This window comes from Acanthaster planci, linkage group LG13 (genome assembly GCF_054643075.1).
Source record: "Acanthaster planci isolate LZ-2023a linkage group LG13, COTS_SCS, whole genome shotgun sequence".
Classification (NCBI taxonomy): domain Eukaryota; kingdom Metazoa; phylum Echinodermata; class Asteroidea; order Valvatida; family Acanthasteridae; genus Acanthaster; species Acanthaster planci.
In genome coordinates this window covers 1,907,358-1,920,652 of record NC_141789.1, presented here as the reverse complement: position 1 = coordinate 1,920,652, position 13,295 = coordinate 1,907,358, and the positions used below count along the sequence as shown (strand labels likewise).

The 13,295-nt window shown below is 41.0% G+C and overlaps 1 protein-coding gene and 1 long non-coding RNA gene across 2 annotated transcripts; one reads left to right on the top strand and one right to left on the bottom strand.

Moving 5' to 3' along the window:
- Positions 1-2,705: 2,705 nt before the first annotated feature.
- Positions 2,706-11,870, bottom strand: LOC147796912 (uncharacterized). The gene is made up of 4 exons (XM_087144953.1): positions 11,728-11,870; positions 4,935-5,022; positions 4,558-4,706; positions 2,706-4,180 (listed from the first exon to the last, which is right to left on the bottom strand). Exons 2-4 carry the CDS (start codon positions 4,972-4,974, stop codon positions 3,959-3,961), a joined length of 411 nt encoding a protein of 136 aa, XP_087001079.1. The 5' UTR covers positions 4,975-5,022; positions 11,728-11,870; the 3' UTR covers positions 2,706-3,958.
- LOC147796913 (uncharacterized) lies at positions 5,029-11,715 on the top strand. Its single transcript, XR_015427496.1, has 3 exons — positions 5,029-9,195; positions 9,841-9,967; positions 10,193-11,715. It is a non-coding gene; the product is annotated as an uncharacterized LOC147796913 (long non-coding RNA).
- Positions 11,871-13,295: the final 1,425 nt, after the last annotated feature.

The following is a 13,295-nucleotide window of genomic DNA, read 5'->3' as shown; positions in this document are numbered from 1 at the left end:
CCAGTTTTGTGACTATATAAGGCAACGTTTGATGGACGAAGAAATGCTAACCAATCAGCTTTCGTCTTCCTCCAGATCACGCGTGCAGTGTTTGGGTGCCGAGAGCACAGTGGAACAATGCACAGCCTTGATTATCTTGCAGGTTACTCGATTGGGACCTTTCCCTTTTTTCTTTGCAAACCGTTTTCGCTGCAAAAAGTCAGACACGTATGTTCACCCACCGCTGCCGGTACACCACTGAGTTTATATACTGGGGTTTTTTTTGGAGTCGTGACTGGCAATTTTGATCAATTGGTGAAGAGCCGTAGCGAGTGTTCGATACTAGTGGATGTTGTAGTCTCACATGGAGACACTGCACAGCATGTTGCCAACATATAGCACACATAGTGTGCAACATAAACCGTTGCAAGTATTTCTCACAGGAGTTTTTTACAAGGTATGCCCCACACATATATTTACAAATGACATTAGTCATGATATATACGATATAGCGGAAAGTGCTACTTTTTGTGATATAAAATCGTTTTATGCAACATTGCCATTTCTATATAAGCCAGTACCGATCCTATATATATCATAAAGCAATTCAAATCGATACCATTTAACCCTACTGAATTCTATACTATTCGAATATCAACTCGACCTTTGGCTATTTAATGACTTGTGACGGAATAAAATCACAGCGTGAACCAATTTTACGTCCTTGCATCGGGTTCTTAAAAAATGTAGCTAGCTAATGAGCATCAGGATGGCCTTTAGTTCAGCGCTAGCTTCACCTTTATGGGTTTCAATTCTTGGGAAAACTCTGGATGCAAGAATATCATGGTTTTGTTAATAGGAACCGAGGAAATCAACGAGTTTTACTTCTCGAAAAAGGCTACTGCTGCATTAGATCAGTGAATGACAAAATCCAGACATATTGTTTCCATTATAAAAGCTGTGCTGGCGTTCAGTGATCGGCCTTGAACAATAATGTAAAACTAAGTAGAGTGTGAATAACACGCTTTGAAAGTAAACATTGATAAATTCTTTCCTGAGACATTGGATGTACAAAGTTTTCGTTCATTTCCTTGCGCGAATTTTAAAATGAAAAGGCTGTCGAAGCGGAACAGACTGGGAAGATCAACAATATTTTCGTGTGTCGAGGGCAGATCAGCAGACTCACCAACTATTTGTGACAGGGCACATGAGCAAATCATGCTTGCATGTTCTCATGAGGGTATCGTGCCTTAGACAACTGGCTCGAGCAACTCACACTTACAGTGGGTTGGATATCGGTATACTTCACTGGCAGTATATAGTTTACAACAGATTTTCGCATGGGCGTAAATCCCTGGGGGTGGAATATGTATCCCCCGCCAACTATTTGATCAGGGGATGGGCTATTGAATCATCCCTCCGTCAAACTCATTCCGATGAGAATATATTAAGAAAGACTGTGAAGAATTGTTCCACCTCCCAACAGCCAATATGTGTTCAGTGGCACTCAAACAGGGAACAATTTTTGAAAAAGGCATAAATGCGCTATTTTGATTTAAGGTTATGCAGAAGTGTGATACATTTTGCAGATGTAGGCCTACATCCGTATCGCCCCCACTGTCACGTGATTTCAGCACCTGTCACATCGTGTCACTTTTCGGTGAATTTTTCCGGACATCGCACACTCCGAAAGCCTCGCCAGAATACGTCCCACAACCTGTACTGTCACATGCATGTTAAAATATTGTGTCAACGCTGCATTATCGAGCGCAACTAGACAGTGACGTAACCAGGAGAGGATGGGGGCACGCCCCAACCCCCCACTTGGGGCCTCTGCCCCTCGTATGCCCCTCCCCCCACTTCAGTCCGCTTGGTTAGAATTTTAATTAACTGTTAGTACACTCGCCCAACATACCGTCTTCGCGGGTATTTGTCATACATTTCAAAGGGCTGGGCGACGTGCCAAATAAACTACGGTGACCCCTAGACAACCCACGGGATAAATACGAATGAGCTCTTCATGCCGGCTGTTGGTAATGAGGGAAGCGTGTTGGGTGACTAGCAATCTAATAACAACAGGGGGCGCAGTTCACAGTGCATGAAAGTGCAAGTTCAAGAATTGTTTGTCAACTGCAGGTTTTTTTGGCTGGTATCAGGAACAATCTGAATCCGTAGTCGGCCGGGCATATTGCAATCGATCAGTGGTCGACAGAAAGGTCGAATTTGCATATACAACAGATTACTGGTGGTTTCATCCGTTATGGCTTTTCTTGCTTATTGTGCAAATTGTGCTTATTAGATCGCAAGCTAATTTGTGACAGAACTTAATATCGGCGTATATCAAGAAGTTTATTTACTGGCCTGCACCCCTCCATTGAAGGTAAAATGAAAAGAATTTACCCAAACCGAAAGTCTCCCCGCTGATGTGTCCGCTAGACCCCAAATGGGACTTGTTGTAGAAAAATCCCTCTTCCATCAAAAGAGGGCGCTTTTGCTGGACGCCAACTGCATGCATTTGCAGAAAATATCATGGCCGAACCAATACAGGCCAGTTTGCCCGTTGTGAAAAAAAAATCAGGCTGTAAAAATGGTCCAATTCATTTCAAAGGTGAGGGAAAGGAATTATTTCTTCGCAGAAACCCAAACGCCTCACAAATATTTTCTTCCTGTAATGATGCTCGTGGAAACTCTGTAAAAAGAACTGAACTACAGAAAACTCAACGAAATGTTTTATTTTTTCGATCATCATTTTATTCACATGTAATAGCTCACACAACTAGATGGCCTCCATTTATTCACTTAAACTTCCCTTTGTAATATCCAGCGTGATATTAAAACAGTAGGCCCTATTTGTGGTTTACAGAAAATATTTTCTGACAAAAAACTCTTCGTAAAAAGGTGGTCATATGATTCTCATTCCTTGTTTTTACACAATACCACGGCTCATGTAAAAGGCACTCATCAATGATATTATTTCAAAGCATTATTTCATTTCTCGTCACTGCAAGGATGCCCCACCTCACTTTCAGATTCACACGCCTGAAATCAAGGATGACTAAATTAGGAAATGAATTGAGATCAAAATGGCCAAAGCTACTGTGCACTTCAAATTTGACTGATTAATTGACTAAAATTGTTCAAATTGCAACTTTGTTAAGCTTGAGATCCACTCATCACAAAGAGGCTTTTTATTTGACCAAATTCCCGTATTGTTTTAGTAGTTCATTTTTCTTTGCTTTAAGTCAAAATATAGGCGGCTGTGCCACCTATCGGTTGCTGTATGAATGTATTACATCATGAATATCAGATCGTTTTTATGTATTCAAGACGTCATAGTATTTAATACTCAATCTTTAGAAAGTATGACCGATCAATAGATAAAAACCTTGTAGGCCCTACCTCAATCTGTGTACCTTAACCGTGCTAGTCTGTGTACTTCAACAACAGAACTTGGCTTTGACATATTTGTACTCCACAAATGAAATTACAATTCGCAGGACCATTTTGCTACTGGTTTGCACAACTGTTAAACTGAAGTTTCAATCAAGTATCCATTCTGAAGAGTGGCTTTTCAATGGATAAATTTCAAATTGGCTGGAACTCAAATATTTCACATCATTGGATTTCTTTTCTGGATTGCCATTATTATGGAGTTGGTATAGGCGTCGATTTTTTTTCAAACCGAGCTACCACAATTTACAGACAATTCAGCGTGGGCTCTTTCTGGTATATAATGTATATACCACAAACGAAGCTAGGATGCTCAACCGGGGGGCAGGAACGTTGGATGTCAAAGTGAGGCTCGCACTGTTTTTTCTGAATGGTTTTACTTTTTTCTTTTTCCAAATTTTCTGTAGGATAAATTTCCCAGGTTATCGATGCGCGTTCGTTATTTAGAAATAACTTCAAAAATGTGGAGGTAGAATTCAGTGCCAAGCTAAACTAAGTGTCTGGCGTCTCGTTCTTACTCGTCTAGCTCCTAGCGAGCGAGAAACATTGCCATGAAGATGATGGCGACAGTAGCGATGACGTTTGCGGCCAATGACCCAACTCCGTTGCACAGACTGCCGCTGCAGCAGCAGACTGTGGCGGATTGGCCGCCATAGTCGCCCGAGGCGCATCCATTTTGAGCTGGGCAGGTGAGACTGGAGTAACACGTTCTCGCCACTAGATTCGATCCGCCACTGGATAGAGTTGCTTTCTGCGTGCACGAAACAAAACATAGGCAGATACATGCGTTGACAAATACACAAACACTTGCAACGATCAAACTGCTTGTGTGGGGGCGATAGCATGGCCTGTTGTTGCATGTGGTAACGCTTCAGGTGTACACAAAAGGCGAGTTGTTTTTATTTCTGGAGTGGTTTCTAGTACTTTTTTCAGTACAAAGAAAACTGGCGACAATGTTTTTAAAATTCTAGAGTGGCTTTGTAGCTGAAACGATTGAAGACAAAATGTGTGAAAAATACATCTAATTTCTCTCAAAGAAGCTCACAAGGTATATTGTAATTTTTTAGCCCACAAGCTTACAGTGTTTACATGGGTTATTTTATACTATAGTTGAGATTTGGTACTTACGGCACAGGTATCGAACCCAGTTGTGCAAGTGGTTTTCAGAACGTAAGGATCAGTGGTGCTGGTATTGAATGGGTCAGCGCAGGCACTGGTGTCAGTACTTACACCAGCTCCATTGGTGCAGGTGTAACACTGCAATCCCATGATGCCTCCTGCATTGGAAAGACTGTCATATTGTCATCTACACTATTTCCTAAATCCTGCAATTGACATGTACTAGTAATTATCAGCTTCTGAAACCTATTTAGGGCACCGCTTTGACGATTTCTACTAAGAATGACATCAACTGCATGCAATGCTGTGTGTCGAATTTGATCTTTTTTGTTTGTCTTTCCTTTCTGCAGTGAGATGACTAATCAATTAATGAAAACAACATTTACCAATGGAGGTTAGAAGGATGGCAACTTCCAGAAGCTTCATGGTGTACCACAGGTAGACAAACACAGCTGTGTAGTCGCTGCAGCAAACCTGTGTGGTTTAATAAGCGTTGGTACAGGTTGATATGAGTGTGGCGAAAGTTTTGGAAGTAAAGATGAACATAGTAGGCATTGTAAGTGACTTCGTCATATACACGCGCACGCACCACGAATTACCCTCCCATAGACCCCTTCCACTAATAATTCTAATTAATTTATGTGCGCATGCGCATAAATGGCATGTGGAGGCATGAAGCTTGAGCGGCCCATTGAAAATGTACAGGGGCACGATTTTCAACGTCATTTTCTCTTAGCTACTACACCATTTTAACTTCCATCTTCTGAAAACCCTCCAAGATTATTATAGCTATTACTTTCTGGTCTAAAAGGGTGTTAAACTGGACTAAAGGGAAAAAAGCAGTCTTTGCGTTCTTCCTGAGCGCAAGGGGTCAAAAGAAATTAACAGGGCTCCTTTCTGACTGTATCCAATTCAGTAGATATATGTACTTCTGGGTACCATGCACCATTTGCACTACACGCTAAATAAAAAGCTGAAGAAGGGGAATTGTGGGCTAGCTTCAGACTGGGTTAGGTTTGTTCCGCCACGTACGTCGTCGCCCGGGAATGGTGAATGGTACCCTAATGTATCGCAACATTTGAAAATAGCTCACACAGAACGGAACCCTATTGATTTTGCTCGCCCTCGTGCGCAGCAAACGAACGAAAATTTTCAAGTTGACAAAAAAAATTTAAATCGAATTGGGACAGTCTACATGCAAAATCTGGACAGAAAAATGGACGACGAATGAAAAACTGAGATTTGGAGCATAGAATAAAATGAATCGAATAATGTATGCCGAGTAGTACAGCCATTTAATCTGCTTGTAACAGGATCATTTTTAAATTGAACTGAAGGGAAAAGAAATTCGGTCGAACTGGCTTGCGCAGCGAGGCTGGTAAAGAAAAGGTTTGATATTGTTCTTGGTTTAAATCCCAGAGGGTATTTTTTGTTTTTTAAGGTTCTTTCCTGTTGGAAAAGATCCATTTTCAAAGGCTATTACAATAGCTGCCCAAATTTGTAGCCTTGAAGTTTACATTCAAGACAAAGGCTGGCTTAACCACTTTCTCGAGCAGGTAATACCAATAATATATTTTGACCCCGCTCCGAACAGGGGCATAATAATCTATTCATTTATAAAGCGCAAATTTCATATAGATATGTAAATGGGCTGTACAATGAAGACATTAAGCGTGGAACAATGAATACATTTAAACACGGTTGAGCCGATGGCTTACAAGGGCGCCTTGTATTCACCTACATCAGTAAAGGGGCGACAGTAAGAAGCAGTTACAGTTTTAGAGGTGGGAGGAAAACCCCAGAGGAATATTCTGGGTAAATCCCACGGAGTCAGGTAGGGACTTAAAATCCAATCCACGGGTGGACCAGGCTAGGAATCGAACCTGGGACAACAAAGGTGGAAAGCGAGAAAAGAACTACCGTTGCCAACCTGACTCCCCCGCCCCATCAGGTGCAATGGCTACGAGCTGAATTTTACTGGCCAAATTTCAGAAAGGCCGACTTGGACAGTCGTTTCCAAATAGTTTCCATACTTTTAGGAGAGTAGAAAGTGGCGGGACAAATGCTTTCAAGTAAACTTCATGCTAACTTGCACCAGATGAAAGGTGCGGTACATCCTCTTTAATATTATAGAAGAAAAATATAAATTTTGTAACAACTATGATACGTGGGCTAATATAACCAACATTTCTGATATCTTGTTTAAAGAACAGCCTCGCTCGATAACGGATCCCTATCGTTGCCATAGAGCCGGCAAAATGTCAGATGTGTTAATGAGCATGTTCGCGTATTATAAGGTTGACTGATTTCTCAAAAAGCAGGTTTCAGTATCGTGAGCCCCACCACATAAGGTGTTTAGTACAGACTCTAAGCCCCGACATTTTCTAAACAACAAAGTCTGTTGTTTATTCTCCTGTATTATTCAACCTAAATTGTAGATGGAAATAACGGGGGCTGAAAGGAATGCATTTTCTTTCCGACATTTTTATCCAAATTTAATGTGATACGTAGCTACAGCGATGAACACACTTAATAGTGCAGTGTTTTTTCTTTACAATTGAACTGTTTGAGTCAGAGACATGAATGCCATGGTTTAAATATTCCTGCTTTGTAGTAATGTAACAAGGACCTGAAAGGCCCCTACGGTTCTAGCTCACGTGCAACGGAGCCCTTAGTTAGCTTTAGTTAGTTAGCTTTAGCTTGATTATACGGGCCTATTGAAATACCGTGAGCGGCACACCAATGTTATGTAACCACTAGAATAAGACCTTAGGCCATGCTCTTATCCGGGGGGCATTTTTCCAACTGCTTGGCCAAGGACACATCGAGAAAGATCTAGACGGGCGGTGGGTATCATTTATTTGATAGTGCTTTTGCGAGACAGTCTGTGCAACTTCTGTAACTTTGTCCACTGTCCGTCGACTCGCCTTCTCTTCGTAAGTTTGTTCCATTTGTATCTGAAAAATTTTATATGTTTTATTGTCTTGTGGAGCGCCCGAAGCTAGGCTGATTCAGTCTTCATTTTAATTAAACAGTGGTTGTTGACCCTTTCAAATTTATTTGCAATGGCCCTTAAGACATACTGTTTTGGTGGCTAACAATTTGAAAAGAAGTTTGTATTATACATGTAGTTATATTTCTTCCGAAATTGAAATTAGTCATGTTGCTTGGGTTAGGCCTAGTCATTTTCGAGTTCTTGTTTTGTTTGATTTCCATTTCAACTGGCGGGCGTGGCTTTATAGAGGGGTTCCTTTTACAGTAGCCACAATGAGGCCCTAGGGGCTACCCTCAAAATGTGCCGTTGTGTTATTGCCATGATGGAAGGAATTTCGAGGGTCAAAAGTGTTGACTCCCAAAAGTCAAGCGTTTGGAGTGTTATATGTGTAGTTATGATGGAAAGAGTTCCATATACAGACGCCGCTTGACACCCTGTGCACAAGCCCTATGAGACGGGTCTGAAAAATTCGAAGTGTGTTCTAAGTAAACGACTTGGTATTTTCCCACCTCTTTCTGGATATGGTTTTGCTTAATGACAGCTAATTGGTGGTAGGACTGGGGTCTGTATATGGAACTCTTCCCGGTCTTTACTTAACCAATTGGGTCTTGACTGAACCAATTGGTTGAAAACCATCTAGTGTTGTCTACGGAAAACAGTGCCTTCAAGAATACGTCTCAACAGGTAAGTATATTTTTTTCAAAAGTAAGTTTGACGCCTCCCCATATAAACAGTCTTGATAAAGTTGTCCGCTCCGTCAAAATCAGTCAGGTAGCCCCTATCTGTATGTGTTCTGTGGCAATCAAGTGGAAGGAATTTTGACAGTTTGTGACATAAAGCAAAACAAGATTCTTTCCAACTTGGTTTTTGAGAGATATTTTCCTAAAGTTTGTGTGTTCGAGAAAACTATTCGCTAGTTCGTTCTTACGATATCTATGTTTAGAAACCTTTTTCCTTTTTTTCAAACAAATCGTTTTTACGAGATATCTTTGTCAAGTTCGTTTTATGAGATAAATTTGTGAAGTTCTTTTTATGACACATAGAATCCAATTTGAAAATATATCTCTTGAAACTTAACTTGGAGAAATATTTATCTCATAAAACAAACTGGACAACAACTCATAAAAACGGTTATCTTCTAAAAACAAAAACAGTGATTCTAAACATTGATCTCATAAGAACGAACTGGAGAATATATCTCTTGTACAAACGAACTTCACAAAAGATTTATCTTGTATGAAAATGAAGTTCAAAAAATTTAATTTATGAAAACTAACTTCGAAAAATATACTTCCTGAGGCACGTTTCACACTTCCGTTTGGGGCCGGCGCAGAAAGCCTCTAAAAGAATTTTTCTTTCAAAAGGCAGCTTTCTCAGCAGACCGAATGAAGTAATCAGAAACCTGACATAACTTTGTTACATTAATTTTCCTCCTTACTCAGAGGACCTCTGTGCTCCTGCAGAAACAAGGTGGTTGTCATCGTCAAAGTCTCCTCAAAAAGACCGATTCATATTTGTCGCGAAAGTGAACACAAACGCGAATTTCTGACGTCAGATGAAATATTCACGCTGCCAATTGGCAACAGTTGAACACGTTACAGTTCCAGCGACATTTTCCCGCAAATCTTTCCCGATGTCAAATCTGCTTAAAGGTGATTCACACTTCAGGCAATATTTTTGTTCCATATTCATTTTTTTAATTAGTGTGAATGATTCCTTTGTATTCTTTATTTTTATTAATCTACCACTATTTCTTGAGTCAAAATAGAAAGATTTTGATGACGTGGAATCGTTCAATTAGAGATATTTCGTGTTTATCATTTCCACTGCTATTTACATGTAGGTAATAACTGGTATGGTACCCTGACGTAGACGTCGTTGCGTCCGGCTCAGCACAGTCATGTATACAGGAACATGTACATGCCGCGCATACGTTAATACACAAACAGGACTGCACTTGACCATTGATCTCCATTATATAGACTGGATAGGACATCGCGTCCAAAACGCGTCCCCGTATGCGTATTTTCAGGAGGGTAAATAACGAGCGTCGCGAATACGGGCGATTCACAACAGTGCGCCACCAAGAGTTTGCAACGCGTTGGCCAATCATAACGCGCGGAATTTCTCGACCTTTCCAAACGCGCATTGGGTCGACAAATTTCGCGCATTGTGATTGGCCAACACGTTACAAACTCTTGGTGGCGCACTATTGTGAAACGACCGTATTTCGTTGCGTGTACTTTCAAATGGAGTTTTTCAAAAACCGGTTGAGGTTTTTGTGCTTCAATCGTCAGATTTCGAAGAAAAACTGAATTCTGCACTTGGGAATGGATAAATTTGGAAAGAATAATGGTTGAGGTGTACGCAGCAGTGAATTACTGGAGATCAACGTCAAGTTTGGAAGAAGGAACATACGGAAATGTGAGTTACATTTTTTTGTTTCAGAAAGTTTCCTCAAATTGTACTTTATAATGCTTAACTTTAAGTCTATATGGGCCTCGTAAGAAACTGATGACAGTCTATCGAACCTATCCGGCTTCGTATACGAAACTTCATTATCTGGAAGTTGGGACTGTCGGAAATGTTACTTATTGGCAAAAGTGGTTTTAAAAACTGATTGACTAATTTGTCGTTTATTTTCCCCAGATTTCACTGGAAAAAATCTTCAAGACAGCCATGATTTGTGTTTGTTGGATCTAAAGACGCACTAAACCCAAATCACGTGACAGACGATGTGATATGAGTGACAGAATTCTTCTTCGGGGCAGAGATTAAAGCAAAGTGAGAAGCAGAGTGCTGACGTTCTGTTGAATAAGGTTACAAACAAGGGAATTCAAAATCAACGCAATGAAAGAAACTTTGTCTACATAACAAAATTATTCGTTCTCAGTTAAAACTGACTGTTTTATGCCGGAAGTTGTTAAATGTAAATCTTTAAGTAAGGTTGTGAACTCAATTTTTAGCTGATTAATAAGTGTCTGTTTTAAAAACGGTAGTAAGTTAGTTGGTTGCTCATTTAAAGCTGCGCTCACTTTGTGCTCACAGAAATATTCTCACACTTCCGTATGCCGCATGTTGGTTTTCAATAAAATTACTCAATATATGAAAGCATATGGTTTTATGCATTTTATAATGAATGGTTTCGAGTCCCACCTAGGTCAGCATGAGGATTTGGTTTTCAGTCCTTGCTTGATTCTGTTGGTTTTGCCTCGAATACTTATCCGGGGTTTTCCTCCTGCCTCTAAAACTGAACATTTCTTATCTTCAGAATCATCACTTCATCTTGTAATTGGCTTAATGCGCTGTTGGATGGACAGAGTCGAAAAAATCTAAACCAGTCAGACTGTTCCCCCGGACTATTTCCATAATCCTCGTGCAAAGACAGAAATACATTTATAACGAGTAGATGTAATGTGCACATCGCATCAAGTAATGCACTTGTAGATCACAACGTTATTGAGCTTGGAAAATAATTCTTACCAAACCAACAATTACCAACTTGGCACCAAGTCTATCGAAATAGTAAGAAAGGTTTTTAATAGTTCCAATGCTCCAATTGTCATGATTAAATATAGCCTTCAACCCATGAAGTACAATTTCATTGTATGTGATTGTGAGTGGACTATACATGCAGAGCATACTGCGCCGCCTTGACAACATTATTAAGGCGAGACTGAAAAACTTGGATAGTGGGGTGAATAATAGGGTCGATATTGTCTGATTACTCAAATATTTTTTTTTCAATTCTAGATTTTGAAGGGGTTCATCCTTTTCGCTTTGATTGGGTTCTATCTTCATGCTATAGGCCGAAATCATCTCAGTAAAACATCAACCAATAGGCCTAAAGAGCAAACCGAGACAGGTTTGTTTAGTTCGAATCCTGCTAAAGTCGGTAAGCTGGATACTTTAATAATTGGTGAATCGAACTTCCCCTCCGCCGCCTGTAGCAGGTCTGACTGCTACACTGAAAATGGTCAAAAGAACTTGATGAGAGCCACGACCATGATTCAACCCCAAATCTCATCGATGTGTGGAGTTGGTAGTGTGTTTAATCTTGCGTGTTGACATCGTTTTAGTGATCCCATGATTGCTAGAAAGGAATCCTTGTAATCATCAGTCTTAAACGGCAACCATTGATTGTCTGCTTAGGGGTCGGTCATGTTATTTCAACACGGGCTTACCTTAATGTTGATCAGTCGTACACCAACCCAACCGTCTGCTCAGCCAAAGGTGGTAGAAATGGAGCGAGTGCCCAGCCGCACCCACTGCCGCTGGTCGCTGGTAGCTCACTGTTGCGTGGGCACAGACAACGATATGACACGTCTGAAGCCGGTCGCAGACAATCTGTAGACTTTGACCTGTGTCGACTTGGCTTATTGTCTACCGAACCAAGTGTGTCTATTGACTGTGACTTGCGACAGTTTGTGGTAATTGTTGTGAATATATGTATATCTGTTGCGCTGTTAGAAGCATTTTGGTGACGTCATTGCGATCACGTGCCCATGCAAATGAGGTTTATCAGGCATTGACGTTTGTATAGCTAATGTGCTTTGTCGTGTCGTGTTTCTATGGTGATATTTCACCTTTCCTGACGTCAAAGGGCATTCTGAAAAACTTGTGGAAACCACTTGCGTGCAAAAAGGAGGGGCATATGATATCTTGGGGCCAGTTTTGTGACTATATAAGGCAACGTATGATGAACGAAGAAATGCTAACCAATCAGCTTTCGCCTTTCTCCAGATCACACGTGCGGTGTTTGGGTGCGGAGAGCAACGCAGAACGATGCACAGCCTGATTATCTTGCAGGTCACTCGTTTTGGGACTTTCCCTGTGGCCTGTTTTTAACCTTGTGAACGTTCGTAATTTCTTTCGTGCAGGCACATTGGATGTGCAAAGTTCTTGTTCATACCCAAATGAAAAGGCTGTTAAAGTGGAAGAAGCTGAGACGTTCAACAATATTTATCGTGGCTCAGGGGCAAGTCACCAACTGTTTCATAGTATTTGCAAGTTTTTATTCATACGACCCATTGTGCCTCGGCCGTCCCTCGTGTCAGGTGATCGGCGTCGCACGTCTCGTCCTTCTATCTTCGTCCCTCCTTTTGCCAGTCGTGTCGGGCCGTCACCCGTCCTAGTCTGCCATCGCCATCAATTTTAACATTGGAATTATTTTCTGGAGAGCAACTTGCAAGTGAATTGAATATCCCTTAAATGTTCAGAAAGCCCGGAATGTTACCCGTAAAGTGCATGGTGACATATTGTGTCAACGTTGCGCAAAAGTTCTAATCACAACGAAATGGGCACTTCTAGACAGTAGCGTAAATATATAATGGGAAACGGGGACTCCTTCTCACTCCCTCTGCCCCCGTGTGCTCCCCCCCCACACACACACACACCCACACATTCAAAATAACACAACCTTACACTAGCGGCTCTTTTGACAGTAAGCACGGTGGGGCAGGTGTACAAAATTTGTGTCCATATCCTTGCGCAGGTTTTGAAGAAATGAAAACGTAGGTATGAAATTGGACAATCAACATTTGTATTGGGCAACATGGGGTTGTTCGCTCGGCGAATTGTAATTGGAATATTGAGTAAGATATCATGCTTGGAAGTTCCCATACCGAGAATCATGTCTTACACGACTGGTTCAATAACCAACACTTTTGGGTTGAAAGTCCGTACACTTCACTGCCACACTGAGTACAACAAGAAACAGCAAACGTGCTGACGCACAGTCATTACTAATATT

Coding starts and splice junctions, on each gene's coding strand:
- LOC147796912 (XM_087144953.1), bottom strand. CDS start 4,974: ATGAAGCTTCTGGAAGTTGCCATCCTTCTAACCTCCATTG. Junction 4,707..4,934: donor CATCCTTCTAACCTCCATTG/GTAAATGTTGTT, acceptor TTTCCAATGCAG/GAGGCATCATGGGATTGCAG. Junction 4,181..4,557: donor CTGGGTTCGATACCTGTGCC/GTAAGTACCAAA, acceptor TCGTGCACGCAG/AAAGCAACTCTATCCAGTGG.